At 56.0% G+C, this 27961-nt stretch overlaps 4 protein-coding genes across 5 annotated transcripts; 2 read left to right on the plus strand and 2 right to left on the minus strand.

Moving 5' to 3' along the window:
* Nucleotides 1-956: 956 nt before the first annotated feature.
* On the minus strand, nucleotides 957-2841 carry LSM1 (LSM1 homolog, mRNA degradation associated). Of its 2 annotated transcripts, XM_054650701.2 has the most exons (4): nucleotides 2686-2841; nucleotides 2463-2531; nucleotides 1882-1997; nucleotides 957-1428 (listed from the first exon to the last, which is right to left on the minus strand). In XM_054650701.2, exons 1-4 carry the CDS (start codon nucleotides 2729-2731, stop codon nucleotides 1258-1260), a joined length of 402 nt encoding a protein of 133 aa, XP_054506676.1. In that variant the 5' UTR covers nucleotides 2732-2841; the 3' UTR covers nucleotides 957-1257. The 2 variants fall into 2 exon arrangements, with proteins under 2 accessions (XP_054506676.1, XP_077047735.1); XM_077191620.1 differs by lacking the exon at nucleotides 2463-2531 and having other exon boundaries at nucleotides 2686-2830.
* Nucleotides 2842-2885: 44 nt separating this feature from the next.
* BAG4 (BAG cochaperone 4) lies at nucleotides 2886-7291 on the plus strand. The gene is made up of 4 exons (XM_054650697.2): nucleotides 2886-2991; nucleotides 4236-4475; nucleotides 5017-5262; nucleotides 5976-7291. Exons 1-4 carry the CDS (start codon nucleotides 2944-2946, stop codon nucleotides 6456-6458), a joined length of 1017 nt encoding a protein of 338 aa, XP_054506672.2. The 5' UTR covers nucleotides 2886-2943; the 3' UTR covers nucleotides 6459-7291.
* Nucleotides 7292-9595: 2304 nt separating this feature from the next.
* On the plus strand, nucleotides 9596-21752 carry DDHD2 (DDHD domain containing 2). The gene is made up of 17 exons (XM_054650690.2): nucleotides 9596-9959; nucleotides 11243-11433; nucleotides 12032-12121; nucleotides 12373-12493; nucleotides 14214-14303; nucleotides 15014-15149; nucleotides 16020-16228; nucleotides 17589-17659; nucleotides 17760-17879; nucleotides 18059-18154; nucleotides 18242-18364; nucleotides 18500-18655; nucleotides 18745-18847; nucleotides 18933-19097; nucleotides 19430-19592; nucleotides 19862-19973; nucleotides 20230-21752. Exons 1-16 carry the CDS (start codon nucleotides 9776-9778, stop codon nucleotides 19950-19952), a joined length of 2109 nt encoding a protein of 702 aa, XP_054506665.2. The 5' UTR covers nucleotides 9596-9775; the 3' UTR covers nucleotides 19953-19973; nucleotides 20230-21752.
* A 635-nt stretch (nucleotides 21753-22387) lies between these two features.
* PLPP5 (phospholipid phosphatase 5) lies at nucleotides 22388-27957 on the minus strand. The gene is given in 8 exon segments (XM_054650698.2): nucleotides 22388-22858; nucleotides 23194-23364; nucleotides 24720-24844; nucleotides 25840-25903; nucleotides 26013-26103; nucleotides 27609-27717; nucleotides 27802-27917; nucleotides 27919-27957. Coding segments are annotated over 8 exon segments (885 nt in total). The 3' UTR covers nucleotides 22388-22688.
* Between the last annotated feature and the right edge of the window lie 4 nt (nucleotides 27958-27961).

The raw sequence follows: 27961 nt of genomic DNA on the forward strand, positions 1-27961 counted from the left end.
CACGTGCATCTCTGCCCTGATCCCCCCTCACCCCAAAACATCCCCCAAACAAACAGGGACAGCACAAACACCCCCAAAGAGCCATCCCTGCCTGCCAGAGACTTTCCAGCCACAGGCATCAGCTCCATAAATGCTTTTTATTCAGTTTTGTTGGAACAAGAAATAGCATTTCCTTGTTTAAACCTTCGCTACCCCCAAACCCACAACACCCACTCATGCCCAACAGGGCAGAAATGTTTCTCCCCCAAAGTGAGTGGTCCCCGGGCCAGTGAGAGTGGGCCAGCACTGGCCACAACAGCTGCCAGTGCTCAGCCCCAGCAAGCAGAGCTGGGCTTTTCCTCTGTCCCCCCCAGCATGGAAAAGAGCTCCCACTGCCCAGGGGAGCAGCCCCAGGTTGTCCAGGGATTCTCCCTGCCGAGGTTTGCCCTTCCCTGCCCACACCAGGAGGCTCCTGGGGCCTGGCAGCTGCCCAGAGCCAGCCCTGAGGCCAAGGACTCTCCTCCCCACAGGAGGAAAGGCCAGGACACCTCGGGGCAAAGGATTCTCCAGGCTGACACAGCTGCAGCAGCTCCCCCAGCACGGAGCGAGGAGGGGCTGGAGCTCCAGGCTCTGCCCAGGTGCAGCAGCTCTTTACCAGCAGGTAATTAGTGGGTTCAGCTGGTAATTAGTGGGTTCAGCAGGTAATTAGTGGGTTCAGCTGCACAGGAGGGGCACAGCCTGGCTGGGGGGTACCAGTGCTCTGTGTTGGGGTACAGGGGTACCCAGGTTCTGCTCCCCTCCCAGAGCAGGATTTTGCCACAGGCTCCAGCGTTCTGTCAGAGTGAGCCCAGCCCATGGCTGGAGCAGGGGTCCCATCTGTCCCTGCACAGCACATGGAGGGGACAAGAGCTGGCTGAGGGGTGCTCGTCCTGAGAGAGGGGAACTGCCAGGGCCAGAACACTGGAAAACCATCGACGTCAGGATCAAGGATTTATTTACATGTCAAGGAAACTCTCACCCAGAGTCATGTGAGGAGGAAAAAGCAAACAAAGCCAAGGAGCAGTGATTTGCCTCCCAAACACAAATGCTTGCACTCCCAGTGCGCTGGGCCCTCCTCATCTCCTTCTCCAGAAGGAGACTAAAGGCATGATTTGTGTACAGTTACCAGCACCATGGAAAAGACAATCTGAAAATGAAACCTGCCTTTCCAGGCAGTGTGTGCCTGCCCAGGGGGGTCCTGGAGCAGCCCTGGCTCCCTGCAGGAGAGGGGGGAGCCCCTCAATACTCATCCAACGTGTCAGCACGTGGCACTGAGAGGCCTCGCTCCTTCAGAGCCTGCACCTTCAGCTTCTCTGACTCCTGCTTGGCCTGCTGCTCCACCCGCTGCTCCTCCAGGATCTCCTCGATGGACACCTGCTGCAGAGGTGTGTCACTCTCCTTCTCCAGGTCCTGCAGGAGAAAGGAGGCCTCAGCACATGCAATCAATCAGCTGTGCCCATGCAGCGAGTCCCAGCAAACAGCGGGGCTGACAGAAAACAGAGGTGCTGGAAGTGCTCTAAGGGGTGGGGATGTGGGCAGGGATCCCCTGAGCAAACAGTGCTGGGCTCCTACTGAGCCCATCCCAGACGGTGCCTGCTGGGGCAGAGCCAGCAGTGCCACCCTCCAGCAGTGCCACCCGAGCTGGAGCTTCCCCACAGCTCTTTGTCCTTGTGTCATCCCAGAGGGGCCGTGGCAGCAGGAGGCAGCCCTGCCCTGCAGGCCGGCCTTTCTGGGATGCCTCAGCCTGAGCTGGCCCTGGAGGCGGCTCCAATTCCAGCCCAACACGACAGCAACCGCATTTCACAGCAGACAGACAGACAGACCGACCACAAACCCCCCCAGCAGTGGGATTTGAGCACTTACAATCTCCCCCAGCAGCACCACATTCTCGCCCCTCACCACGAAGATGCCCCGAGGGATGTCCCCATACTTCTTGCCCACGTGGATGCGCTCCACAGTCTGGTGCAACACCAAGTTTGCTGCAGCAACGAGACAAACACAAAACCAGCGACGTTCCACCGTGAACCGTGGCTGAGCAGCATCCCCCGTCCCACCGGAGCAGTCCCCTGGCACTCGGTGGCTGCCGGAGCTGGGGCACTGAAGCCACCGAGACCCAGCGAGCTCCGAGCTGAGCCCACCCGAGCCTCCCCAGCACAGAATGTGATGGCGATGCTGGTGCTGCAAGCTCTGGGCAAGGATGAACAGCACCCGGCCCCGGGGGGAGGATGAAGAACATCGCCCGGTGCTTCTGCCCAACAAGCAGAGCCACAGCGCTGGATGCACCCGCGGCACGGGCAGCGTCCAGTGCGGGAGAAACCCCCGCGAAGCGCCCGGTCCAGAGGTTCAACCCCCAGCACAACCACACTGGAGAAGACTACGGCTCCCTCCTCCTCCTCATCCTCCTCCTCCGCGCCATCCACGGCGCTGCCCCGGCCCAGCCGTACCGAACTGGTCGATGCTGCGCAGGTACCCGATGAGCGTCCGGCCGTCCCGCAGCAGCACCAGGTGCTTCTCTGCGGGAAAGGAGAGCGGAGCGTCGGGCACGGCCCCCGCGGCTCCGGGACCCGCCGGGCTCCACGGGGGGCGGCTCGCTACGGGAAGAGCGGAACCACGGGGCAGGACCCGGGGGAGCGGGAGCCCACGGCGGGGCGGCCCCGGGACACTCACTGTCGATGTCCTGGATCAGGCTGGCCGTGCCGGGCATGTAGTTCATGGTGCCGCCGCGCCCGCAGCGGAAGCGCCGCCATGCGCCGGTGCCGCCGCCGCCGCCCCGGAACCGCCCGCGCCGGGCGGGGCCCACCCGCCGCTGCCCTTTTAAGCCGCGCCAGCCGTGCGCGCGGGGCCGCCGCCGATTGGCCGGAGGGAGAGGGGAGCGGCCGCCGATTGGGCACGGGGCGCATTGGGGGCGTGGCCTTGGCGGCGGCCATGGAGTCCCGCACGGCCGGGCCGGGCCCGCCCGCGGCGGCCGCGCAGGTAACGGGGGCAGGGCACGGACCCTGGGACGGAAACGGCCCCCGGGACAGACAGAGCCCCCGGGGAGGGCACGGCCCCTGGGATCGGACACGGGCCCGGGACGGACAGAAACCCCTGGGAGGGATAGAGCCCCCGGGACGGAAACGGCCCCGGGATCGGCACGGCCCCCAGGATCGGACAGGGCTCCCGGGGGGGGCACGGTCCCCGGGACAGAAACCGCCCCCGGGGCAGGCGGGCAGCGCTCAGCCCGGCCGTGCCCCGGTAACGGGCGCGCAGGGCGGTCCCCGGGCGGCCCTGCCCGGAGCCTCCCACGCCCCGCCGGTTCTCGTGGCTCTGCTCGCGGAGCCCTCCGGGCGTGTAACGGGGCGGAAAGGAGCGCGGGGAAGGAGGGAGACGCTGCACGGGGACGTTTCTGGGGCGCTGTGATGGTGCGGAGAACGCGGGGACCCCGGAGCGCTTTGCGGAGCGGGAGGGCCACGGTAACGGCGCTGGGCATTGCCGGGTCCGGTACCCGCGGCGTTGATGGTAGCTGGGTTTCGGGCTGCCGTGCAAATCTGGTGTGACAAGAAGGGCTTTGCTGTGCCGGAGCAGGCTCTGCTCTCCAGCCGTGCTTTGTGGTTTGGTTTGGTTTCTCCTCTGGGCTGTCAGGATGGTCCAGCCCTTCCATAAATCCCGGCACACAGGTTATACAGCCTCCTGTACAGCTGGGAAGCAGCTCAGGGTAGAAGAATGCTGCTTTGCCCGAAGGTACAGGGAAATCCTGTCCTTCAGCATCCCCTCTGCTGTCAGGTGGAAACTCACATTCCCTACACATCAGTTATGGGATGGATCCAGGTAAATTCTCAGATGTGGCCTGGGTGTGCAGACAGAAACCCACATGAGCTGCAGCTCCAGGAGAGCTGGCAGAGCTTGTCTGTTTGAGAATGAGGTTTTCATGAACACTGGCTGGCAGAGCTTGTCTGTTTGAGAATGAACTTTCCTGGGGAGTTTTCCATCCTCCCGTCGGTGATGCAGAGCTGGCATTGAATCCTCCAGGAGCTGCTCGCTGTGAGGGGCTGCACACCTCCCCCTGAGCCCAGCTTGGCTGAGCAAGACCTGGTACAGCCAGCTTAGACCAGGAAAGCCTAAAATTGGGGCAAATCAGCTGCAGGGCAAAGGAACCCCCTGCAGAAGGGCCAGACTCGTTCCTGGAGCACCTGTGCCCGTGTCCCATCACCTTCCCTGTGCTCTTCCCTTGTCCCCAGGCAATGGATTCTCCCTATGCCAACGGAGCCTACAGCCCCCCGTACCCGCACTACGCCAGCCTGCCCCAGGCACGGGGCTTCTACTGCTCGGGGCCCCCGCGCAGCCCCTACCCCCCGGAGCCCACGGGCCTCTACCGGCCCCCGTCGCCCGCTCCCGCCTGGAGCTACGTCCCCCCCGAGTGTCCCCCCGAGGGCTCGGCCCTCCGCAGGCACCCGGTGCCCGGCTACTCCCCGCCACAGGTAAGGGGCAGGGCCTGTGGGTCCTGGCATGGGTGGTGGGGTTGGGCCAGGGGAGGCGGCTCTGGTGGGGCTGGGGGTGGCTCTGAGTGCCTGGTGCTGCCTGGTTTTACTCTTAGCAAAAGTGGTGGGCGCCCTGTTCCCTGGAGACTCTGAACTTTTGGGTCGGGAAAGTGGGAATTGGGTGGCCAACCTGAGCTGCTGCTGTTCCATCCAGCTCCCAGGGCTGGGAATGACCCCCCCTGTAATGCCTGTCCCAGGGTGCAGGGCTGGCAGTGATTCCCCTGTAACGCCTGTGCCAGCTCCCAGGGCTGTGTCAGGGTACAGTGACCCCCCTGTAATGCCTGTCCCAGGGCTGTGTGAGGGTGCAGTGACTCCCCTATAATGCCTGTGCCAGCTCCCAGGGCTGTATGAGGGTGCAGTGACACCCCTGTAATGCCTGTCCCAGGGCTAGGTGAGGGTGCAGTGACCCCCCTATAATGCCTGTCCCAGGGCTGGGTGAGGGTGCAGTGCCCCCCTGTAACTCCTGTTCCCATCCCTGCAGACCCCAGGAATGCCAATGCCGCAGTATCCCTACGGAGACAGCAGTGCAGGGGTGACAGGGCAGGGCCCAGTGCCACAGCCCCGAGCCCTGGAGGACACCTGGGGCCCCCACTCTGGCTTTGGGGTGCAGCCTCGCTACGCCTGGCCCGCCTCGGGGCACGGCAGCCTCTACATCTCGGATTCACAGCCAGCCTGGAGCGGCAGCGGGGCCCCTTCCCACCCTCCCTCCTGGGACTCACAGGCACAGGTGAGCTCCTGTTTGCACACAGAGGACTTAAACCCATGCTGTGATTCTTGTGAAGGATAAGATGTCCTGGGTGGGTCTTGAAATGGGTCTGGCAGGCTTTAAAGTGACTCCACTTTTTTGGTGCCCAGTAGCAGCCCTGATGTGACAGTGTTCACAGGGGTCTCAGGTTGAGGGAAGAGACAAGTATTTGACTCTATGTTTCAGAAGGCTTGATTTATTATTTTATTATTATATATTACATTGAAACTATACTAAAAGAATAGAAGAAAGGATTTCCTTAGAAGGCTAGCTAAGAATAGAATAAGAAAGAATGATAACAAAAGTTTGTGGCTCGGACTCTCTGTCTGAGCCAGCTGGGCTGTGATTGGCCATTAATTAGAAACAACTAACATGGGCTAATCAAAGATCTACCTGTTGCATTCCACAGCAGCAGATAATAATTTTGTTCCTGAGGCCTCTCAGCTTCTCAGGAGGAAAAATCCTAAAGAAAGGATTTTCCATAAAAGATGTCTGTGACACCCTGATGGGGGGTTCAGGGGTTCAGATTCCTCCTCTGCACAGGTGCCCCTTGCTGGGGTGTTGTTTTCTACCATGGGAGCAGAGCACAGCTCCCTGTCCCAAGCATCCCCAGCCCCGTTGTGTGCAGGATGAGAGCAGGAAGCTGCAGGTTAAAAGGAAATGCACTTAGAGATGTTTTCTCCCTCTGACTGCAGGACTCTGTCTACGACAGAGCTGAGCAAAGCCCCGGTCAGCACAGTTACTATTCTGATGGCAACCAGCGGCACTCAGTGAACGAGCACAGGGTGGCCAAGCCTGCCCCATCCCAGCCCAGGGTGCAGTACAGTGCCCAGCCCCAGCTCTATGACCACACCTCACGGAAACCCATGGCCAGGAGCCAGGAGCTGGGCTTCAGACCTGCTGAGCAGCCTGCCACACATCCTGCAGCCCTGCAGCCAGAGATTCAGAGGATCCTCCACGTCATGGGGGAGGCTGAACAGCTGGAGGAAGAGGTGGATGAGTTTGTAGGGAAAAAGACAGATAAATCCTACAGGCTGCTGGAGGAGATGTTGACCAAGCTGCTGCTGGAGCTGGATTCCATTGAGACTGGGGGCCAGGACAGTGTCCGGCAGGCCAGGAAAGAGTCCGTCCACAGAATTCAGGCCATACTGGAAAAACTGGAAAGAAAGGGATTGTGAAAGCACATGAGCCACAACACACAGCCTGTTGTTGAGGTTCCAAAGAGTTCTTTTAAATCTCAGCTCTTTCTGCTACGCACTATTGACAATGGAATAGCAATAAGCCCTGAGTTAACAAATCAAATTAAACCCACCAAAAAGCCAGCCCAGAAGCCGAGCCCCGACAAACAACTCAGCAAAGGACAAATGGAGAGAGGTTTGAAGCAGCAAAAGCATTGAAAGAAGATGTTGAAGAGAAGTGGGCCAAGGATGGAGCCCTGTGGGGTTGTGCCCAATCTCTGGGTGCCTCCTACAGCCACAGCCAGGCTTCAGACACTCCTCAGATGTGCTGCAACGTGCAGCCACCAACCAAGACTCTGGGCTTGTCCTCACTGCCTGTAATTTCAGCTTCAGCTCCCTTGCCATGAACCCCATGTGTCCTCAGAGGGGTTGTTTGGGTTTAGTGCCCTCAAGGAGCACCACTGAAGAGCTGGAGGGAGGGACTGTGCTGGCACATGTCACATCGTGCTGTTCCTGCTGCGTGGTGCAGAGCCAGTGTGGGGTGTCCCTGTGGGCATAGGAACAGACTGGAAATCCCCGTTCTGCCACTGAAAGAAGTGCAAGTCAAGGCAAGAGCAGGGGCAGGATGCTTGGAAGTGATTTCCATGTCACTTGGGTCAGAATCCCCTGTTTTATGTCCCTGTCCATCCTGTGAGTTCTGTGTCCCACTGTGCAGCACCACGGGGAGGGAACAGCTCGGCCTGTTCCAGCCTCCTGGTTACCACCTGCACAGCAACTCACTGCTATGTGTGGCACCTAATAAACCCTGACAAGTTTTAAATGTTATTTTGTAATTGAGCTGTCTCAAAGTCTCTTTTTCTTTAAAGAGAAGAGGTGAGGAAGGTTTTGTAACTCAGACCAAAGCTCCAGCCCAGCTCTACCAATGAACAGAACATCTGAGAAGGCTGTTTTGGGGTGCCAGGGTGCCCCATTGCCTCTCAGGCAGTGCAGATGCTCCAGGAGCCTCCAGCTGTGGCTCTAGGGCCAGTCTGGAGGGGATTTAGGATGCCTGAGGCTGGGACTGCCCTGGCCATGCCCTGTGTGCTGCCAGTGCTGATGTCCTGGAGGCAGATCCCACATTCCCAGACAGGGCTGTGGCCACAGGATGACCTTTGGAGCTCGTTGAGATGTGTCCATGACCACACGTGGTCAGTTTGCACAGCCAGACACATCCAGGGTGAGCTGCATGTCCTGGGACAGGGAGAGGCTCTGCTGCTGCTTCATTCTGTGTCAGGCAGGGAGCACTTCTGAGCTCTTCCCTGCTTCCAGCAGGTGCCTCCTGGGTTCTGCTGGCTGTGCTGGGAGATCAATAATTCCCAGTACTCAGAGAGTGCTGCCCTGTCACTGAGCTGGTGAAGCCCCTGTGAGTGCCACCCCTTCCCCCATCAGCTGAGCCCATCCAGGTAGGATATTCCTGAACAATATTTCTTGTCCCTGCCTCCTTGGCAGAGGGTTATGTAAATCCCTGGAGCAAAGCTCACGAGAGAACGTGAAGTGGGCTGAAATGGCAGATATCATCACAGGCTGTGGGGATCCCACAGCTCCGTGGGACACCGTGGCTGCCTGGGACACTCCACATCCCTGGCTGGGTTTTGTGTGTTTCCCCCAAAGCTGAGCTGGGATCAGGGGTCAGGCACAGGTCCCACACCTCATCCTGCAGGAAGCTCTGCTGTAATAACCTGTAGGGAACGGCGGAGGAATTGCAGCACACAAAATGTGTGAGCAGCAAATCTCAAAGTTTATTGATAGCTCACACATATTTATATTGGTGTTAATCAAGCTTATACATATTGCAAAGCTGAGCTCATTATTGCTTAAAACACACATGAATCAACCACACCTACTTCTATGCTCCAATGATTATTTTGTTTCTATGTTTACATTCTTGTGGCTATTCTACCTAGGCTATCTTCATTTTTCTGGCAAAAGATTTTGTCCCCCATCTTCATGTTGCAGCAAAGGTCACCATGACCCTTGTCAGTGATTGGACACTGACTACTTAATCCCCAGCTTGTTTCCCCAACCTTATCCAATGGTATCCCATCAAGGTGGCCTTTCTCAGCCAGCCAATTATCCATAAACTCTCCACAATAACCCATCCCTACCTGCTGCCTCTGCCTGCTCCACGCAGGACCAGAGAGCGTCACAGCTCCGGGTGATCCGAGTGGGGATGCTGTGACACGGGCAGGAGCTGTGTCAGCACCCACTGCTGCAGGCCCTGCAGGGTCTCCAGCTGCACAGCCGGGGAGCTGGGCACTCCTGACCCTCCTGTTTTCCTCACCAGTCCCTGCTGTGTGACAGTGAGCACTGGGATAGCAGTTCCTGGCAACTGGTTTATCTTGCAGCATCCGCTTGCAGCATCCACCCACATCACAACCCCCAAATTAGAAAGTCTGTCTCTGTTTATCGCTGGGCTCATCTCTACAGAAACCAAACTCTTACTCTGGGGTTGCCCGCTCCTTCTCCAGCAGTGCTGGAGTTTCTCAATCACCACGGAGGCTGAAGTGTCACAGAGGGACTGAAAAACAAACATGAAATCAGCACCGTGTGGTTCCTGCTGCAATCACCCCACGCTGGAGCGTTTGTTCGTGCTGCAGCTGGCACAGGGCTGGGTGTTTCCCTGCACCCCAGTGCCCTTCATCCAGGTCGGGGCCACCATCACCCGGGCAGGGGGCACGGGGAGGGAGCAGGGGCAGGGAGCAGGGGCAGGGACCGAGGAAAGGGAACACGGGCAGGGTTCACAGGGAGGGACCAGGGGCAGGGCACAGGGACAAGGACCAAGGGTAGGGACCAAGGGAAGAGAATAGGGGCAGGGACCAGGGGCAGGGAGCAGGGACAGGGGTCACAGGGAGGGGCAGGGGACAGGGACCAAGGGAAGGGAACACGGGCAGGGTTCACAGGGAGGGACCAGGGGCAGTGGTCACAGGCAGGGATGACAGGCAAAGGTCGCGGGCAGGGATCAGAGGCAGGGGCGCAGGCAGCAGCTCCAGCAGGGACTGCGGGCAGGGACTGCGGGCAGAGATTGCGGGCAATCCCCGCTCCTCCCCGGCCGTGACGGCGGGGGCGGGCCGCGGGCAGCGCCGCCCCGGGCTGGGCGGTCACCGCGGCCGGAGCGGAGCCTGCGCTGCCGCCCGGGCCGGGCCGGGCCGCTGGGGCCGCAGCAGCCGCCGGGGCACCGGGGCCGCTCGGGGCCGCTCGGGCCGGGTTCCCGCGGAGCCCCCGCTGGTGGTGGCGGCGGCGGGAGCGAGCGGCGCTCCCGGCTCGGCCGCAGCAGCCCCATGGCGGCGCAGGAGCCGCCGCGGCCGCCCCCGGGCACCGCCGAGCCCCCGGAGCCGGAGCCCGGCGGGCGCTACGAGGCCGTGGTGCCGCACTGGTTCTACTGCAAGGTCACGGACACGCGGGAGCGCTGGGTGCCGTTCAGCGCGCAGGACTCGGAGCGGCTGGAGGCGGCGCACGGCGCAGGTAGGGCGGCAGCGGCCGCGACGCCGGGCGGGGGTCCCGCGGTACCACCGGGCACGGCTCCCACCGCCCTCCGGTTCGGCATCCCCGCTCTTGGAGCATCCTGAGGAATGGGCCTGCTGAGGCTGGTGTGTGCTTGGGATTCTTCCCTGGACGCATCCGTGGGTTTCCACCTGGGATGCTAGATTTTCTTCCCTCGAGGGATTTTAAACTGGGGCTTTTTTGGCCATGTGCCCGCTCCCAATAACCGAGAGGATGCATCAAATGGTCTGACCCCATTCAACTGATACTGCTCTGAATTATATATAATCATGCTGCAAAGCATCCTCTGGTGAGGCCGGGAGAACGCTGCCAGGATGGCAGGAATTCCTCTGGGAGAGTCCCCGCAGCACGGAGCTGTGCCTGCTATGGCAGCAAGGACTGGAGGTCAGCTCCAAGCCCTGTGCTGAGACCCTTGTGTGCCAAATGTCACCATCTGTGCCACCTGCTGCTGCCACAGGCAGAGCTCCGATTGCCCAAGGATTGGCTCCCGTCCTCCCTCGCCCAGGAAGTTTCGGATTAGAGGCTGTGCTGCTCATCCCCGGTGCTGCTGCCTGGCACAGGGTCCACGGGCAGACCCAAAAGGCAGCGAAATTCACAGTTTGAGGTCTGTAGAGAGGTCTCTGTTTTGGAGAGGAGCGCCTTAGAGACAGGCGACCCTGGTGCACCCTCACCGTTACACAATGCCCTTCCCAGGGCCTCAGTTTCACTTTTACCCTCCAGGCCAGGCAGGGAGAGGCCACGTAAGTGTGTGCCCGAACTGGAGACAAGGACAGTGCAGTGGAATGTTTTCATCTTACCTTCTGGTGAGATGGAAGTCGAGCATTGTCCTGGATGATGTTTGTTCTGTTGGTGCTAAAACCCTGCCTGCTCCCTGGGATTCCGGTGCTAATCCAGCCTCAGAAATGATGGGAATTGGCTCTGTTCGGTGTCCTTGGAGCAGGAAAACCCTCCTGGAGTGCTGCACCCCCTGTGCCATCCCCCTGGTGCCACCAGGGCATGCTCATATTTCCAACCAGGTGTATTTATAACCTCATTAAAAGAGGGGAGAAAACATCTTCTCCATAAAATCCCATCAGATTTCCCTCTGGGGGAAATCTGACTTGGGGCATCTCACCCCAGCAGTGAGTTTGGGTCCGGAGGTGGTGCTGCTGCCGTGGTGGCTGTGCTGCCCAAGGAGATGCTCCAGCCTCTGTGAGCTTGCTATTTGAGGCCTGGGAGGGTTGACTGCAGGCCCTGTTCCCCAGGGAAGGAGCAGGCTGGCGTGGTGGTGCCCACCTCGGGGGGCAGGTACGACGTGCACCTGCGGGCGCGGCGGCGCGTGGCCGTGTACTGGGAGGAGGAGGCGGCCGAGGTGCGGCGCTGCACCTGGTTCTACAAGGGGGACAAGGACAACAAGTTCATTCCCTACTCAGAGTCCTTCAGTGAGGAACTGGAGGTAAGCACACCCCTTCCTGCTGGTTTCCATCCCAACTTCTCCTGGTCACACAGTGCCTCTGATGTCCCAAACCCCGTACGAGGCCGCTGGCAGGCCTGAGGACATGAACTCCAAAGAGGCTTTGGCAGGCACTTGTGCAGCTGATTGATGTAACTGTGAGCTCTGCCGTGGCCTCCCCTTCCCCTGCCCTCAGTGCATCCTTCCAGCACACCTGAAAGTGCCAGGCTTTCCTTTGGGATGGTGCAAATTCCACCACACCTGAAAGTGCCAGGCTTTTCCTTTGGCATCATGCAAATGCAGAGATATATAGGCAGACGTATAAAAAAATACCCATCTTGGCAATAATCTCCATTCTGATGTACCAAACCAGGTCTAAAGGGATGGGGAAGTCTGCTACTGCTGCTGTCAAAGTGAGGAGCTCTTAAACATTCTCAGCAGCTGATCCTGGCATGACCCTGCTGCTCCTGCAGCTGATTCCTCTGCTTCTTTTGCAGGGTATTGATAAGAGATTCTGAAAATTGGGTGGGGAGTGTCCCAAGAGGTTGAACACTGATGGGCATACTTCCAGCTGACTCACAGTGGGTGTTCCCTTCTGTAGGAAGCTTACATGATTGCCGTGACCCTGGGTGAGTGGAAGAAGAAGCTGGAGTCCCCCAACAGAGAAGTCATTATCTTGCACAACCCAAAGGTGAGCAGGGCCTGGTGAGGACATCCCCTTGGGTCTCTTGGTGCTGTTCCCTTCAAATGGGTTGTCCCAAAGGCATTCCACTCACCTGCCTGTGCCACAGGAGAGGGCAGTGGCAGCTGAGCCTGCCAACAGCCTCACATTCCTTCCCAACACCTCTGTGGGCAAAGCACGCTCTGGTACCACGCCGTGTCAGCCACAGCTGCTGTCGCTGTCCTGCTCTGGGTCACTGACAGGCTTTTCTTGTTCCCAAGCTGATGGTTCACTACCATCCTGTTGCCAGCTCTGATGACTGGGTCTCCACCCCCACGGAGCAAGGCCGGCCCCGCACTGTGAAGAGAGGAGTGGAGAACATCGCTGTGGAGATCCCCAATGGTGAGCCCCTGCTCCCCTGCTCCCATCCCAAACCCCGTGGGACAGTGTTCACAGGGGTCTGAGGATGAGGGAAGAGAGAGGATCTGACTCCATGTTTCAGAAGGCTTGATTTATTATTTTATTATTTATATATATATATATATATATATATATATATATATATATATATATATATATATAAAATATATAATTATATATATATTATTTTATTGTATATATATTATGTATTTTATTGATATTATTATATATTTATAAATACATGTAAAGATATATTTATATATTATATATTATATTTATATATTATATTTTATGATATATATTATATATAAACGATACTAAAAGAATAGAAGAAAGGATTTCATCAGAAGTCTAGCTAAGAATAGAAAAGGAATGAATGATTACAAAAGCTTCTGTCTCGGACAGAGAGTCCGAGCCAGCTGGGCTGTGATTGGCCATTCATTAGAAACAACCACATGAGACCAATCCCAGATCCTGTTGCATTCCACAGCAGCAGATAACCATTGGTTACATTTTGTTCCTGAGGCCTCTCAACTTCTCAAGAAGAAAAAAATCTTAAAGAAAGGATTTTTCATAAAAGATGTCTGTGACAACCCCAGGTGGTGTTTTCCCCCCTGATCACTCACAAAGACTGGAGGAAGCTCCCATGATCCTTTAAGTCAAGTGCATGTCAAAACATTTTGTGCCAAAAGGATCCAAATGGTTTCAGAAACCTCCCCAGCCCCTGCAGAGCTGCAGATCCAGGGGAGGGTGCAGAGGCAGAGCTGCTGGGAGCTCTGCAGGGCCTGAAATGACCCCTGAGGTCTTGATTTGTACAGGAGGGGAGTTTCTTTCCCTGCTAGGGACACAGTGCTTTATCACTTACCTTCATGCTGGTGACTCTCTGGGGCACGTGCTGTCCCCCAGGTGCCAGCTCTGTCCTTCCCAGCTGCCTTGAGCTGCCAGTGGGGCCTCAGCACTTGGCCCCATGAGGACATCAGGCACTTGCTCCATTTTCCATGGCTGCCTGCCCTCAGGAAGGCACTCAGTATGCAAACTGAGGTGTGTGGGAAGCAGAGAACAAGCCCTGACTCCACCTGGGCCATACCTGGGAGATGCAGCTCTGTGGGGTTCCTCAGAGTGGGGTGGGCATGGGGCAGCTGCACTGAGATCTCCTGATCCTGCAGTTCAGCACTGAGACCCCCCGATCTTGCAGTTCAGCACTGAGATCTCCTGATCCTGCAGTTCAGCACTGAGACCCCCTGATCCTGCAGTTCAGCACTGAGATCTCCTGATCCTGCAGTTCAGCACTGAGATCTCCTGATCCTGCAGTTCAGCACTGAGACCCCCCGATCTTGCAGTTCAGCACTGAGATCTCCTGATCCTGCAGTTCAGCACTGAGACCCCCTGATCCTGCAGTTCAGCACTGAGACCCCCTGATCCTGCAGTTCCCTGTGCTGGGCAGGGGTGAAGGGCAGTGGGGACAAGCCACCACCCCATCCTCTACTGTCCTGTTGGTCCAAATCCATGCCAGGGCAGCTGACCTGAGCAGGACAATGTGAGATACCCCAGCAGCCTGGAGGTGTAAATGCAGGCACTAAGGAGGGTTTTCATGGGCTGAGGTGAGGGTGGGAGGCTCCAGCCCTGCCCAGGGCTGCCTCCAGCCTCTCTGCTGGGTGCTGCCTGCTCAGCAGCCATGCCCTGAACTCCCTCCCCTCCTCAGGAGAGCCTCTGCAGATCGACCACCTGGTGTTCGTGGTGCACGGCATCGGCCCTGCCTGCGACATCCGATTCCGCAGCATCGTGCAGTGCGGTAGTGCTGAGATGGGAGGGGAGACTGGGGGGAGCCTGGGAGGGAAACCTGGGGGAGGAATCGGTCAGGAGAACCTGGGATGGGAACCTGGCAGGGGAATCTGGGAGAGGAACCTGGGGAGGCAACTTGGGAGGGGAATCTGGAAGGGAAACCTGGGAGAGGAACCTGGTGGGGGAACCTAGAAGGGGAACCTGGAAGGGGAACCTGGGAGGGAACTTGGGGGGGAAACCTGGGGGGGAAACCTGAGGGGGAAACCTGGGAGAGGGACCTGGGAAGGGAACCTCACTTTGTGGTTGGCACACGCTGCCTCAAACCCCCCTGACCCTGGCAGGCAGCATGGCCAGGCCTGCTGACTGTGGGCAGAAGGCTCACTGACCACCAAATCCACCTTCTGAAAGGGTTTAGGCAGCTGCTGCTCCTCAGTTTTGCTTCACAACAGAGTTATTTTTTAATAAATTTCTAAGCGTTTCTTATCCTGCCCCTGTCAGGGAGGTGCAGATGGGGCAGCAAAGTCCAGCAAGCACACGTGGCAGGACATGGAGCCTCCCCTGATCTGTAGTTAAAGATTCAGGGACTTAGGGGAGCAGCAGCAGATTAAAGACCCTGGTGGGATTTCTCTGTAATGATCTTTCATGGTATTAAGTGTGGTTGGTGCCACGGGCTGGCCCCAGAGCCTGGTGCATCTCCCTAAGAGCTCTTGTGTTTCACAGTGAACGATTTCAGGAACGTGTCCCTCAGCATGCTGCAGTCACACTTCAGGAAGGCCCAGGAGCAGCAGCAGGTCGGGAGGGTGGAGTTCCTGCCTGTGAACTGGCACAGCTCCCTGCACTCCACTGGTGTGGATGTGTAAGTGTCCAACAGCCCCTGCCCCAGGGCTGGGGGCTGGCAAGGGGCACAGGCAGCCTCCTGCCCTGGAAAATCCACTTGTTCTGTTGGAAAAGCTGTGAGTTTTTAGGGTAGGAGGGAGCAGGGCAGACAGGGACCCCCAGAGCACCTCCCCACTGCCATTCTGCAGCACACAGCAGGTGCCTGCTCCCATCAGCATCCTCAGAACAGGGGCTTCTGCCTTCCCTGGCTGCTCTCAGGAGGGACAGGAGATAGAATCAAATATGGCAACCAACAGGACTCTCTGGTTCCTTAATGACTTTCTTTCTCTTTTGTTGTTTTATTTTTGGTTTTGTTTCCATTCATCGTGCAAATAGTTTATTTGTGTTATTTCCTTGAAATAAGGATATTTTTTCTTTTATTCACCTCCAGACAGGAGCTATCACATACTAAATAAATATTGAGTATTAAGGTGTTAGATGAGAAAATTCTCTTGTAGGCTTCAGTATGAGATTTGTATAACCTACAGAATTCTTAATGTACTTGGAGATCGACCTCTGTTTTTAGCCTTCCTATTTCATTTGACTACTTACCTAAAACAAAGATGAAACTTACAGTGATCTCAAATTGAATATTTGAACCTTGCTGAAGCCTCTGAGAGCTGAGTACCCAGTTCCTGCAGTGCCCCAGCACTGAAGGGCAGAAAGCAGGGCAGGCTCTTTATTCTTGGAGTGTAAGAGCACAGGCTGTGCTTTGCCTTCTGAGGGTCTGGATTACAACACACCACGTTGGAAACTGTGTCAATCCTCCTGAGAACTCACTTTGCTGTAGAAACAGGGTGGGCTTCTGTGGCTTCCCCAGCTGCAGCCCCCCGTGTTCCTTTCCCCGCAGTGACCTGGAGCGGATCACGCTGCCCAGCATCAACCGCCTGCGTCACTTCATCAACGACACCATCCTGGACGTGTTCTTCTACAACAGCTCCACCTATTGCCAGACCATCGTGGACACGGTGGCCTCGGAGATGAACCGCCTGCACCGGCTCTTCCTGCAGAGGAACCCGCACTTCAGGGGCGGGGTGTCCATCGCAGGGCACAGCCTGGGTGAGGGCTGCCCGCCGTGCCCGGGGGCAGGGAGGGCACAGCCACAGCTGCTCTGGCTTAGAAGGGACACCAGCCATGAAACCTGGTTGTTCCAAGCTCTGTCTCAGCTTCCAGGGGTGTGGCAGCCACAGATTCTGTGGGCAGCCTGTGCCGGTGTTTCACCGAGTAATAATTTCTTCACTGAGTAATAATTTCTTCCTGACATTTAATCCTCTGACAGTTTAAAGCCATTGTCCCTTGTCCTGTCACTGTGTGCCTGTAAAAAGGCTCAGAGTGCAGCTCTTCCATTCCCAAAAAGAGGTGGCTCGGGCTCTTCCCCTCCAGGTGCTGATGCTCTGGCCCTGCCTGGTTTCTAGGGTCTCTCATTTTGTTAGAAGGGACTCCAGCCATGAAACCTGGTTGTTCCAAGCTCTGTCTCAGCTTCCAGGGGTGTGGCAGCCACAGATTCTCTGGGCAGCCTGTGCTGGTGTTTCACCGAGTAATAATTTCTTCACCGAGTAATAATTTCTTCACCGAGTAATAATTTCTTCCTGACTTTTAATCCTCTGACAGTTTAAAGCCATTGTCCCTTGTCCTGTCACTGTGTGCCTGTAAAAAGGCCCAGGGTGCAGCTCTTCCATCCCCAAAAAGAGGTGGCTCGGGCTCTTCCCCTCCAGGTGCTGATGCTCTGCCCCTGCCTGGTTTCTAGGGTCTCTCATTTTGTTAGAAGGGACACCAGCCATGAAACCAGGTTGTTCCAAGCTCTGTCTCAGCTTCCAGGGGTGTGGCAGCCACAGATTCTCTGGGCAGCCTATGCTGGTGTTTCACCGAGTAATAATTTCTTCACTGAGTAATAATTTCTTCCTGACATTTAATCCTCTGCCAGTTTAAAGCCATTGTCCCTTGTCCTGTCACTGTGTGCCTGTAAAAAGGCTCAGAGTGCAGCTCTTCCATCCCCAAAAAGAGGTGGCTCGGGCTCTTCTCCTCCAGGTGCTGATGCTCTGCCCCTGCCTGGTTTCTAGGGTCTCTCATTTTGTTAGAAGGGACACCAGCCATGGGACCAGGTTGCTCCAAGCCCTGTCTCAGCTTCCAGGGTTGTGGCAGCCATAGTTTCTCTGTGCTTCACCACAGAGTAATAATTTCTTCCTGACATCTAATCCAGCCTGTCCTCTGCCAGTTTAAAGCCATTGTCCCTTGTCCTGTCACTGTCTGCCTGTAAAAAGGCTCAGAGTGCAGCTCTTCCATCCCAAAAAAGAGGTGGTTTGGGCAGCCTCTTTCCCAAAAGAGGATTTTCCCTCTTTCCCTCCCTCCATCCCCAAAAAGAGGTGGCTCGGGCTCTTCCCCTCCAGGTGCTGATGCTCTGCCCATGCCTGCTTTTTAGGGTCACTCATTTTGTTTGATCTCCTGACGAACCAGAAGGCTGATCCTGAGGAGAAGGAGCACTGTGTGCAGGTAGGGGAGGCCACTGACCCCTCCCTCCTGCAGCTGCATGGGGATAGGGCAGAGCAAAGTGGTGAGCACAGAGTGTGATCCCTTCTGGATCTCTTCACAGGGGTCCAGGACAGCCTCAAGCACGGGGGGGATTGAGGAAGTAAAAGAAATCCTGAAGAAGCTGGAGCTGTCTGAGTATTGTGATGTTTTTGAGAAGGAGAAAATGGACAGGCAAGCACTGGTGAGAAGTTTCTCTGTTTTACTGGCTCTTGTGGCTCTTCTTTGCTTTTCTTCCCCATCATCCCAGCTCTGTACATCTGGTACTGAGTCACACATGAACCATCTCCTCACAGTCCCATAGAACAGACACCTCACCATCCCTCTGCTCCTGGACTAACACCAGCCTTGCTTATTTTCCAGTTCTTGTGCACAGAGCAAAACCTGAAAGAAATGGGAATTCCCTTAGGGCCCAGAATGAAAATACTCCATTACATCAGCTCCGAGACAGGGATGAAGGTTTGTTTTCCACATGGTTTGTGCTCATGCCATCACATCCCATCCCATTGCACCCTCTGACACCAGGACCCCTTTGTGCTGCTGCAGGGTCGGAGTTCAGCAGCTCCTGGGCACAATGAAGGTGGGGCTGAGCCAGGGTCCCCATCCCAGCCTGGGGACACTTCTGAGGATGGCAGGAGCTGCCAATACCGGGATGTTGGCTTGGGACAGGTACAACAGCTCTGGCTGCACCCAAAACCCTCGTGACACAGACAGGGATTGTCTGATGAGCAAATCTGAACATTTGTTCATCATCATTGTTCATCCACAAATGTTCATCATTTGTTGAACATCCCCCTGTCCCAGGTGTCAGCAAACTACCCCCAGCTGAACTACAAGCCCAGCATCTTCTTTGCCTTTGGCTCTCCCATCGGGATGTTCCTCACGGTGCGAGGAGTGAAGCGCATCGACCCCAACTACAGCCTGCCCACCTGCAAAGGCTTCTTCAACATCTTCCACCCCGTAGGTATAAGAGCCAGAGCTGTGTCCTGCGTGAGGCACACGTGGAGGACGAGCCCTGGCCACTGTCACTGTCCCCCTCTCGTGTGCAGTTTGACCCCGTGGCGTATCGGATCGAGCCCATGATCGTCCCGGAGCTGGAGTTTGAGCCCATGCTGCTGCCCCACCACAAGGGCAGGAAGAGGATGCACCTGGGTATGGCACAGGCAGCCCCTGTCCCCCGGCCTGGGGTCAGTGCTGCAGCCCCCAGCCCCACAGCCAGCCCCCTCCTGCCTTGCAGAGCTGAAGGAAGGGCTGACCCGCATGAGCGTGGACCTGAAGAACAACCTGCTGGGCTCCCTGAGGGTGGCCTGGCAGTCCTTCACCCGCTCCCCTGTGCTTGCCCTGGAGGCAGGGAGCTCTGAAGCTGAGGCAGAGGCAGAGGCTGGCACTGAGAAGCAGCCAGGTCAGTGGTGGGGGGCATGGGGGAGTCAGGGGTGCAGCCTTGGCCCATGAAGCAGCGTGCCTGGAGTGCCACGGCCACATTGGAGGCACCTGGGTCTCCCTGAATGCTGTGGCCTGTTCCTGTTAGCACCTTATGAAGGGGTTTTCTGGGGGGGTCTCAGCACACTACACCACCTTTTAAGCCCACTCCCCTCCTCTGGGTGTCCCTTGCACTTCAGCTGCCTCTCCCCCGTGTGAGCTGCAGAGGGCTAAGGGGAGAGCACGGCCCTGCTGTTGTATTGCCATGGCTGCTGGTGCCCTGGGGCTGAGCCAGGCTGCTCCTCCTTCCTGCAGACACAAAGCCAGAGGAGCCCCCAGCAGCAGTGAAGGAGGAGACCCCTCCCATCAACGTGGGGAGGCTGAACGGGGGGAACCGCATCGACTACGTGCTGCAGGAGAAGCCAATAGAGAGCTTCAACGAGTATTTGTTTGCACTCCAGGGGCATCTCTGCTACTGGTAAGTATCTGTGCAATGCTCAGGGCTTCAGATTTACGTGTGGTGACGCAGAGTGGCATCAGTTTCAGAGGCAGTGTAGTGAGAAAAGCCTCAGGTGGTCGAGGGAACAAGATCTTGTCCTGCCTGTGGCACACAGAGGATGGGCACGGACAGAGGAAGGACACTCGGGGTTCTCCTGGTGCTGCCTGCATTGCAGAGCACTGCATCTGCCCCAGCTATCACAGATGGCAGGGAGGCATTCCCTTCTGATGCCCTTTCCTCCCCTGCAGGGAGTCAGAGGACACTGTTCTGCTGGTTCTGAAGGAGATCTACCAGACACAAGGCATCACACTGGACCAGCCTTTGCCAGGGAGCCAGTGACCCACCTGTGCTGTTCTGGCTGTAAGTCACCTCTGCCTAAACCCCTTCTGGATTTCCCAGGACACCTCAGAGGAGATCTGGTTGGTTTGGGAGAGTAATATCCATTATCTAAGGCAGGGAACGTGTGTCAGCTTTCTTCTTTAGCCTGTCAGCACCTTTGGCTTCTTCCCTCTTCCCTGCACATGAGCATGATCAGTCATGAGGAGAGGACCAGGGAGGGCTCAGGGGGCTGGATTCTGACTGCAGCTATTCCTGTGTTCTCCTTTTGCTTTCTCAGGTTCAATCCCACAGAGCACTCACCAGGAAAGTCCAGATCTCTTCTCTGCCTTCCTCTCTCCTCTGCTGCCGTGTCCTGCATGCTGCTTCCCAAGTACTTGCTGCTGCCTGGAGCTAAGGATGGATTTTCCTCCATTTTGGCTAAGGGTAGGGGGAAAAACTGTCAAGGAGAACCACTTCTGCTCAAACACACACACACACACCACCTGTACAGTGACTCCCTGTGGCAACGTGTACTTTAAGCCTGCCCCCTGTGAGTCCCCACACCAGCAGATGAGCTGTCCAGGCTCAGAGCCCTCACCTGGCTCTGTGAGGACACTCACAGCCTGGGACCTTGAGGAGAAAAAGCCTTAAACACAGCATGGGAAGAGCTGCAGCAGCCTTGCAGCAAGGGAGATTGCTGACTGCTAACACAAACCCCCCAGCAGGGCCCAGGAGGTGAAGTCCAGGGCACAGAGTGCTGCTGAGCCACAGGGGCTGGCCAGCATCACCCCTGCACTGCTGCTGCATCTCTGTGCAGCCCTGCACTGCTGCTGCATCTCTGTGCACACCCCTGCACTGCAGCCAGGCAGGGCTGCCCCTAAAGCACCCTGTGAGAGTGGCATGCTCGTGCTCCTCCCTGCTGTGGGGTGCTGCTGGGGACAGCTCAGCACCCCAACCCTGCCCACCCAGGGCTCCCCAGTGCTGCTGGGGACAGCTCAGCACCCCAACCCTGCCCATCCAGACCCTCCCCACAGCCCTGACCCAGCCTGTGCCCTGCTGTCCCTGCTCTGCTTCCCCTCCAGCTGCAGCCAGCTGGCAGTGCCAGGGCAGGGTGAGCCCTCTGAGGCCTGCAGGGACACAGAGCAGTGCTGCTGTCCCACAGGGCCGGCAGGTGAGCACAGAGATCTGTGCCTGCCATGCTCTCATCCTGGTTTAGCTTTAAATGTACAAAATGCAGCCAGCAAAGGTGGAGCCCAGATCCAGCAGGGTCTGGCCACTGCAGGAATGACACCAGCTCTGTAGGCAGCTCAGTGTGCAGCTGCCTTGAAGCTCTTTTCTGAGGGAGCAGGGCTGGAGAGCCTCTGTGATCCTTCCCTGGGCACCAAAGGCCCTGGGCTGGGGCTCCAGTGCTGTGTGAGGTGTTGCTGTGCAGCCTTTGGAGAGCCAAACCACTTTCCCTCCTGCTGACTTTTGCCCTGCATGGGGTGAGGAGCCTTTTTTTCCCCACAGCCTGTTGGTTTGTTTTTCCTCCATTGTCTGTTATTTGCACTATTGGAAGGGTTTTGTTTGCAGCCTCCATCCCTCCTCCCCTCCCAAGGAACAGAAGCTGTTCTTTACCTGACTGTAGGAACAGCCCAGCAGCTTGGTCAGCACCTGACTGGCTAAAGTCTCATGGGAGTAGGAAAAGGGACAGTCTTAACATGGGACACTAATGATCAGCTTTTTAAGTTATGCACTTTGTTAAAAAAAAAAAAAAGGAAGTTAAATACATTTTAAATGTTATTTAATGTCTTTTCCAGTAAAAGCCAAAATAAATAAGTAGATGACTGGTGTGTGCATGTCTGGGGGGAGAGGGAAGGGCTGGAAAACTCTGATGTGCAGTTTTAGGGGAAAGTGAAGCTATTTCTGTGATTCTACTGAAGCTGCAGAGTTACAGAGGGTGCAAACTGCAGCTGATGAGGAGGTGTTTCATTTCTGACTCACCTGCCTTGCTCTGCTGCAGCCTCACCTGTGCTGTTTACATGTACACACACTTGAAACCTGTCTTGGAAGGGACCAGTGACAAAGAGCTGCTCCCAGAGGAGCAAGCCCTGGATCTCGGCAGCACTCAGCCCTTTCTTGTCTGAGACAGAGCAGGCAGGGAAATGAGGGATGCTCCCAGACACCATTTCATTTTCTGCTGTCATCTCCTTGAAACTACTAAAGCTGCAAGGAAAGAGCACCCATCAGAAACCCCTGCAGACACCAGAGGAAATGGTTTATAAAGCAACAACCCAAACCTTGAAATAAAAAGTTTTAGTACCACAGGTCATTACAAAAATTAAACTCCTTTATTTGGGACATTAGAAAAGCTCAAAGTTGGCAGGTCCTGCACTTCATTTCCCAGGAGAAGGGCTGGGACAGCTCGGCTGGGCTGCAGGGAGGTGGCCAATGGTGCTTCCTGGACTGGACACAAGAACTTCCACTAGACTGGGCACATTGGGCTGTCACATTTTCCCAGTTTGTGTTCAGGACCTTCACACCCAACTGTCTTTGTGCAGGTTGGCACCCCAAGTGCCTCCCTCGATTCACAGTGGGCCTGAAGAGGGGGTGGCCTACAAAATCCAATGAAATGAAGCAACACGAGGGCCAGGGCAGGGAACTCACCAGCTCAGCAGGGAACACCTGCCCAGGGCTTCATCCTCACTTCTCCTGAGCAGCCTCCCCTAAGCCTCACCCTGCCCTGGCATGCAGGGAGAGGTAGGACAGAGCCTGGCACTAAATGTTCATGTGGAAGCTGGGAGCTGGAGGCTTCTCCTCGTGCACTGGCAGCGCTTTGGGCTTGGCCACAGATGGTTTGTGGCAGGTGGTGTCTGTCAGGGGAGGGTAGTACTGCCTGTAGCACAGGTATGCGAGCACCAAGCCCATCGCTGAGCCAGCCAACACATCTGTGGGTGAGACCAGAGCAGAGTTAACAGCCTTCACCCTCCTGAGCCTCATGAGCAACTCCTCACCCAAGCCTCATGAGCAACTCCTCACCCAAGCCTCATGAGCAACTCCTCAGCAGCAGCTTTTCTGCTAGATCCATAACCTGACTTGGCTGGAAACCCAAGCTTGGTAGGTATTTCAAAACCATTTCCCTGCAGGTGGCAGCAAAATTGCCACTGGAGGAGTAAAAAACAAACAACCCAAGTCGCTGCTGAGGGGTCTGAACACTTTTGTGGCACCAAAGCCCCCTGTGCCTGGAGTGCCCTGCTCAGGGCACCAGGAGATGCTCACCCACCTTCCCAGTGGTGCTTGTAGTCACAGGTGCGGGACACGGCGATGAGGGTGGCGAGGAAGAGGGGCAGGAGGAAGGCACAGAAGCGCAGGGCCCGGCCCCCCCGGCCTGGAACGAAGCTGTGCAGCTTCCCTGCCAGGTAGAAGGCAGAGAAGGCAAGACCAGCAAAGGCAACTGGAAGAGAACAGAACAATGTTGGTTCAGAATAGCTCCAGGTTTTGCTGTCAGACCCTGACCCTGACCCTCTGCTGCTGCTGCAATGGAAGGGCTGTGAGTGGTGTCTGCCTGTCCCTGTGAGCCAAGGGAAATTCCAGCTGGGAGTGTGCTGGGGAAGGTGAAACAGGAAAGCCTTATAAATATGATTGTCTGGCAAAAGATTTTGAGAATACAGAAACTATAAGCAAGACCGAAGTGAAAGCAAGCTTTGAGATCCCTCAGTTACTGAACAACTGGAAAACAATGGTGTGGCTGGCTGAAGGTGATCCCCTTTTGATGGAACAACACCCTCTGCTTGCAGACAGCTCCAAGGGGCAGAGCAGACCCTGCCAGCTTGGCAGAAGGGGCCCAAAGAGGAGTTTGTAGGGTTTAAAATGTAACACAGTGTGGTAATGTAGTGATTCTTATAGGCTGTATGGAAATGCTGTAGGATTTATATATTGTACTGGATTGGTTAGTGAGAATTAGAATATTCAACACAGAAGAAGATTTATTGTATTGGAACGGGAACCTCGCTCTCTTACCCCTTTTACTCTCTCACCCTCTCATCCTCTCTCCCCCTCTCTTCTCTCAGTCCTGCTCTGAGCTGTGCCTGGCAGCTCCCAGCAGGGCCCTGCCCTTGGCCCTTTGCAATAAACCCCAAATTCCCCACCTGGCTGCAGAGATCTCTGCTCTCCATCTGTCCCAACCATCCTACCCCCCAAAACTCCTACAGTAGTGATGGATCCTAGAAGCTGCTCCCTGGCACACATCCCTCCTCCTGGGTTGCAGACAGCTTTGGACCACATTTCTCACCCCATTGCTTTGCAGAGGGAAACCTGAATCCCTCTCAGAACTCAGCCAATGTGATGGTGTTTGCAGGAGTCTTAAGATGAGGGAAGAGACAAGGATCTGACTCCATGTTTTAGAAGGCTTGATTTATTAATTTATGATATATATTATATGAAAACTATACTAAAAGAATAGAAGAAAGGATTTCATTGGAAGGGTAGCTAAGGATAGAAAAAGAATGATAACAAAGGTTTGTGACTGACTGAGACAGTCCAAGCCAGCTGGACTGTGATTGGCCATTCATTAGAAACAACCACATGAGACCAATCCCAGATGCACCTGTTGCATCCCACAGCAGCAGATAACCATTGCTTACATTTTGTTCCTGAGGCCTCTCAGCTTTCTCAGGACAAAAAAAATCCTAAAGGGAAGGATTTTTCAGCAAACATCACGGCTACAAGCCAAAGCTGTGGGGTGCAGGAAAACAAACCCAAGCTGCCCAGGGGGCTGTGGCAGGAAGGAGACTCTGGGCTGGCACTCACAGGAAGCGTGTCCGCTGGGGAAGCTCTTCCTGCCCTCGCTCACCCTGCGGGCGTCCCCCGTGCACAGCAGCTCCGCGTTGGCGCGGCCGTCCGGGAAGCAGCGGTGGAAGAAGTCGGGCCGTGGCCTGGGACAGGGAAGTGCAGCTCAGGGCCCTCCTGCCTGGGCACTCCCAGCCCCAGCAGGGCAGCAGGGAGCAGCCTGTGCCCACGCCATCCTCCCCAGCCTGTGCCTAAGTGAGCCCCTCTGAGTGATGGCTGAGACAGCAGCTCCCCAGTGTTGGAGCAGGGTGAATTGCTGCTGGCATAGTCCAGGGTAAGGAAGCAAAAAGGATCTCTGCATAATATCCACAGATGTTCAGGTCCCAGCACCCACACACAGACAAAGCACCCTGTAGCTTTCTCCCTGCAGGGGCCTGGGGGCTGTCCCTGGTCTCACAAAGGTGAGAGGCAATCAGGAAATAGGGAGGGAGTGGCTCAGGAACATAGGAACGGACATAGGAACAGGGGAAGGAGCCAATGGGGTCTAACAGCTTTTTGAGGGAGGCTTCTTGTGTCTCCCTAGACCAGGGAATGCCCCCCTCCCAGGGTCTCCACACAGTGTTTTTTCTATTTCTATATTGTCTTTGCAGCTTGAAAAAAACCACATTATTTCCAGGCTGAGTATGTCCAAGTTCAGCTCCTGGCCCTGACATGGCTATTACAGAATCCCAGGATGATGAGGTTGGCAGAGACCTCTGAGATCATCCAGTCCAACCTGTGCCCTCACACCTCACCCAGACTATAGCACCCAGTGCCATGTCCAGTCTTTTTTAAACACATCCAGAGATGGTGATTCCACCACCTCCCTGGGAAGAACATTCCAGTGCTTTATTATTCTTTTGGTGAAAAACTTTTTCCTAATATCCAACCTATCCCTTCCCTGCCATAGCTTGAGGCTGTGTCCTCTGGTTCTGTCAGAAACCAACTCCCACCTGTCTCCAACCTCCCTTCAGGCAGTTGTAGAGAGCAATAAGGGCACCTCTAAGCCTCCTCTTCTCCAGGATAAACAACCCCAGCTCCTTCAAACGTTCCCACAGCAGAGCTGCCTCCCCCACAGTGCTGGGCAGCAGCCAGTCCTCACCTCCCCACAACGAGCTTCAGGGCATTTGTGAAAACCCCATTCAGGGCAAGAGCAAGGCTGGCAGCTGAGAGAGAGCAAAAGGGTCACATCAGCATCGTCCCCACCTGAGAGTGCAGCACGTTCAGGCATGGGCAGGGCTCAAGCTGCCTTTCCCTGAACAAGGAGGAGCTCACCAAGGCAGGCTTCCCTCGTGTCCTCGTGGTCAGCGCCCATGACCAGCCTCGCCAGGAGGATGAGCAACAAGGGAGACAGAAATGCGATGAACTGCATGACACAGGGAGAATTTTAGGTGTCAGTGAAGCAGGTTTAAGTTCTCAAGACTCTGAGTGCATTCCCTTCCCCAAAGCCAAGCAGCAATCTGTCCTCAGCAATCAGAACACAACCCCCCTCAGCTGGATCTGCAGCAGGCCCTAATGGGCCCAGCACGTCCTTTGGTTCTCAGACAGCTCTTCTGGCAGAGTGCTGCCCTGGCTGCTTGCTGGGGGTGTCCCCAGGCACAGCACCTCAGCTCTGCCCTCCCTGCAAGCCCCAGCATTAGCGCTCAGTCAGCAGCACCCTCGCTCTGTCAGCAAAACCTCGGCAGCTGCTGATTCAGAGCAGGCAGTTATCATCATCCCCATCTCAGCCCTGGGGATTGCACCCCAGGACATCCTCACCAGGCTGCCAGGCTCCCATGGAGTCTGTTCCCACCTGGCACATGTCCTGCTTTATACATTTACACTGCCTGTTCCAAATGCTATCCCAAGGTTTTGTCCTTAATGTTTAGTGGCCACCTCTTGTAGGAAACCCCAGCTGCATTTGCCAACAGCCCTTGACCTCACACCTGTGACAGATCAATCCCTTCACCAATCCCTCTGACACACTGCTCTCTCCTGGAACTCCATCACAGATTTAAGCAAACTCTTCTAAGCAAGCCTAGAGCTGTTGGGAAAACATTTGACAATAAAATGATGATAATAAATCCCTGCTAAAAATAGCTGCTTGCAAGGAAAACATTCCCTGATAGCAAGAGCTGTGCTATCTTCCACACACCCGCTAAGTGAGACGTGGAGTGGATTATGGACAACAGTGCAAAGTCCTAATCAGTTTATGAACTTCAAATCCCAACAGCAACGGATGGTGAAGCCTCAAAATATGACAAAAATCACTGTATGTTCGGCCTGGTTGGTACTAATCTCACAGAATGGGTAGAAAGGGACCACTGGGGACCATCAAGTCCAACCCCTCTGCTCCACATCACCCAAGACTGTGTCCAGATGGATTAGGAGTATCTCCAGGTAAGGAGACTCGCACTGTCTGGGCAGCCTGTGTCACTGCTCAGTCACCCACACAGGAAAGTTCTTTCTCCTGTTCAGCTGGAAATGTTCCAGCTTGAGCCTCGCACCCCACTGAGCAAAGCCCGGCTGCATCCATCCTCACAGCCCCTCCCCGCAGCTATTCATCCACATGGATACGATATCCTGCACTTTCTGCAACGTGCACTAGGAGCTGCAGGTACAAGCTTTTAGCCAGCAGCTAAAGCTTGTATTGCAGTACAAGCTTTTAGGCAGCAGCTTTGTTTTAAAAGGAGAGCTGGTAATTCGAGAATAAATCCAAGTAAATGCAGGAAACACTGGCACAGGCTACTCAGAGAAGCTGTGGATGCCCCATCCCCGGAACTTGATTCACAGATTATGTAGGCTTGGTCTGCTGGGAGGGGGAGGGAGGGACAAAACGATCTTTTAAGCTCTCTTCCGACCCAAACCACGTTAAGAACCCACTAAACTTACAAACATGAAGACCGTGGGGACGTGATCCGCTTCAACGTAGGGATTTTTGTAGAGCCACATCTCCTCGGGCTGCAGCACGCGCTGGAAGGGCGGCAGGAACTCCATGATCCTGGAACGAGACGAGCGAATGAGCGGCGGGGGCGGGCGGGGAAGGGCAGGGCAGGGCAGGGCAGGGCAGGGGTCCCGCACCCACCCGAAGGTGGCGAGGAGCAGCACCCGCAGCGCGGCATCGACCGCCAGCTCCGATCTCCGCATGGCCACTGCCCGGCTCGGTCCGGAGGAGGGACCGGAGAGGAGAGTCCCGTTATCCCTCCCCGCCCCGCCCCGCCCCGAGACGGAACTGAGTCATCTCA

The sequence above is a fragment of the Agelaius phoeniceus genome, chromosome 30 (genome assembly GCF_051311805.1).
Source record: "Agelaius phoeniceus isolate bAgePho1 chromosome 30, bAgePho1.hap1, whole genome shotgun sequence".
Taxonomy (NCBI): Eukaryota; Metazoa; Chordata; class Aves; order Passeriformes; family Icteridae; genus Agelaius; species Agelaius phoeniceus.

Coding starts and splice junctions, on each gene's coding strand:
- LSM1 (XM_054650701.2), bottom strand. CDS start 2,731: ATGAACTACATGCCCGGCACGGCCAGCCTGATCCAGGACATCGACA. Junction 2,532..2,685: donor CCTGATCCAGGACATCGACA/GTGAGTGTCCCG, acceptor CCTTTCCCGCAG/AGAAGCACCTGGTGCTGCTG. Junction 1,998..2,462: donor GCGCAGCATCGACCAGTTCG/GTACGGCTGGGC, acceptor TCGTTGCTGCAG/CAAACTTGGTGTTGCACCAG.
- DDHD2 (XM_054650690.2), top strand. CDS start 9,776: ATGGCGGCGCAGGAGCCGCCGCGGCCGCCCCCGGGCACCGCCGAGCCC. Junction 12,494..14,213: donor CGCTGTGGAGATCCCCAATG/GTGAGCCCCTGC, acceptor TCCCCTCCTCAG/GAGAGCCTCTGCAGATCGAC. Junction 19,098..19,429: donor TGGCACTGAGAAGCAGCCAG/GTCAGTGGTGGG, acceptor TCCTTCCTGCAG/ACACAAAGCCAGAGGAGCCC.
- BAG4 (XM_054650697.2), top strand. CDS start 2,944: ATGGAGTCCCGCACGGCCGGGCCGGGCCCGCCCGCGGCGGCCGCGCAG. Junction 2,992..4,235: donor CGCCCGCGGCGGCCGCGCAG/GTAACGGGGGCA, acceptor CCTTGTCCCCAG/GCAATGGATTCTCCCTATGC. Junction 4,476..5,016: donor CCGGCTACTCCCCGCCACAG/GTAAGGGGCAGG, acceptor CCATCCCTGCAG/ACCCCAGGAATGCCAATGCC.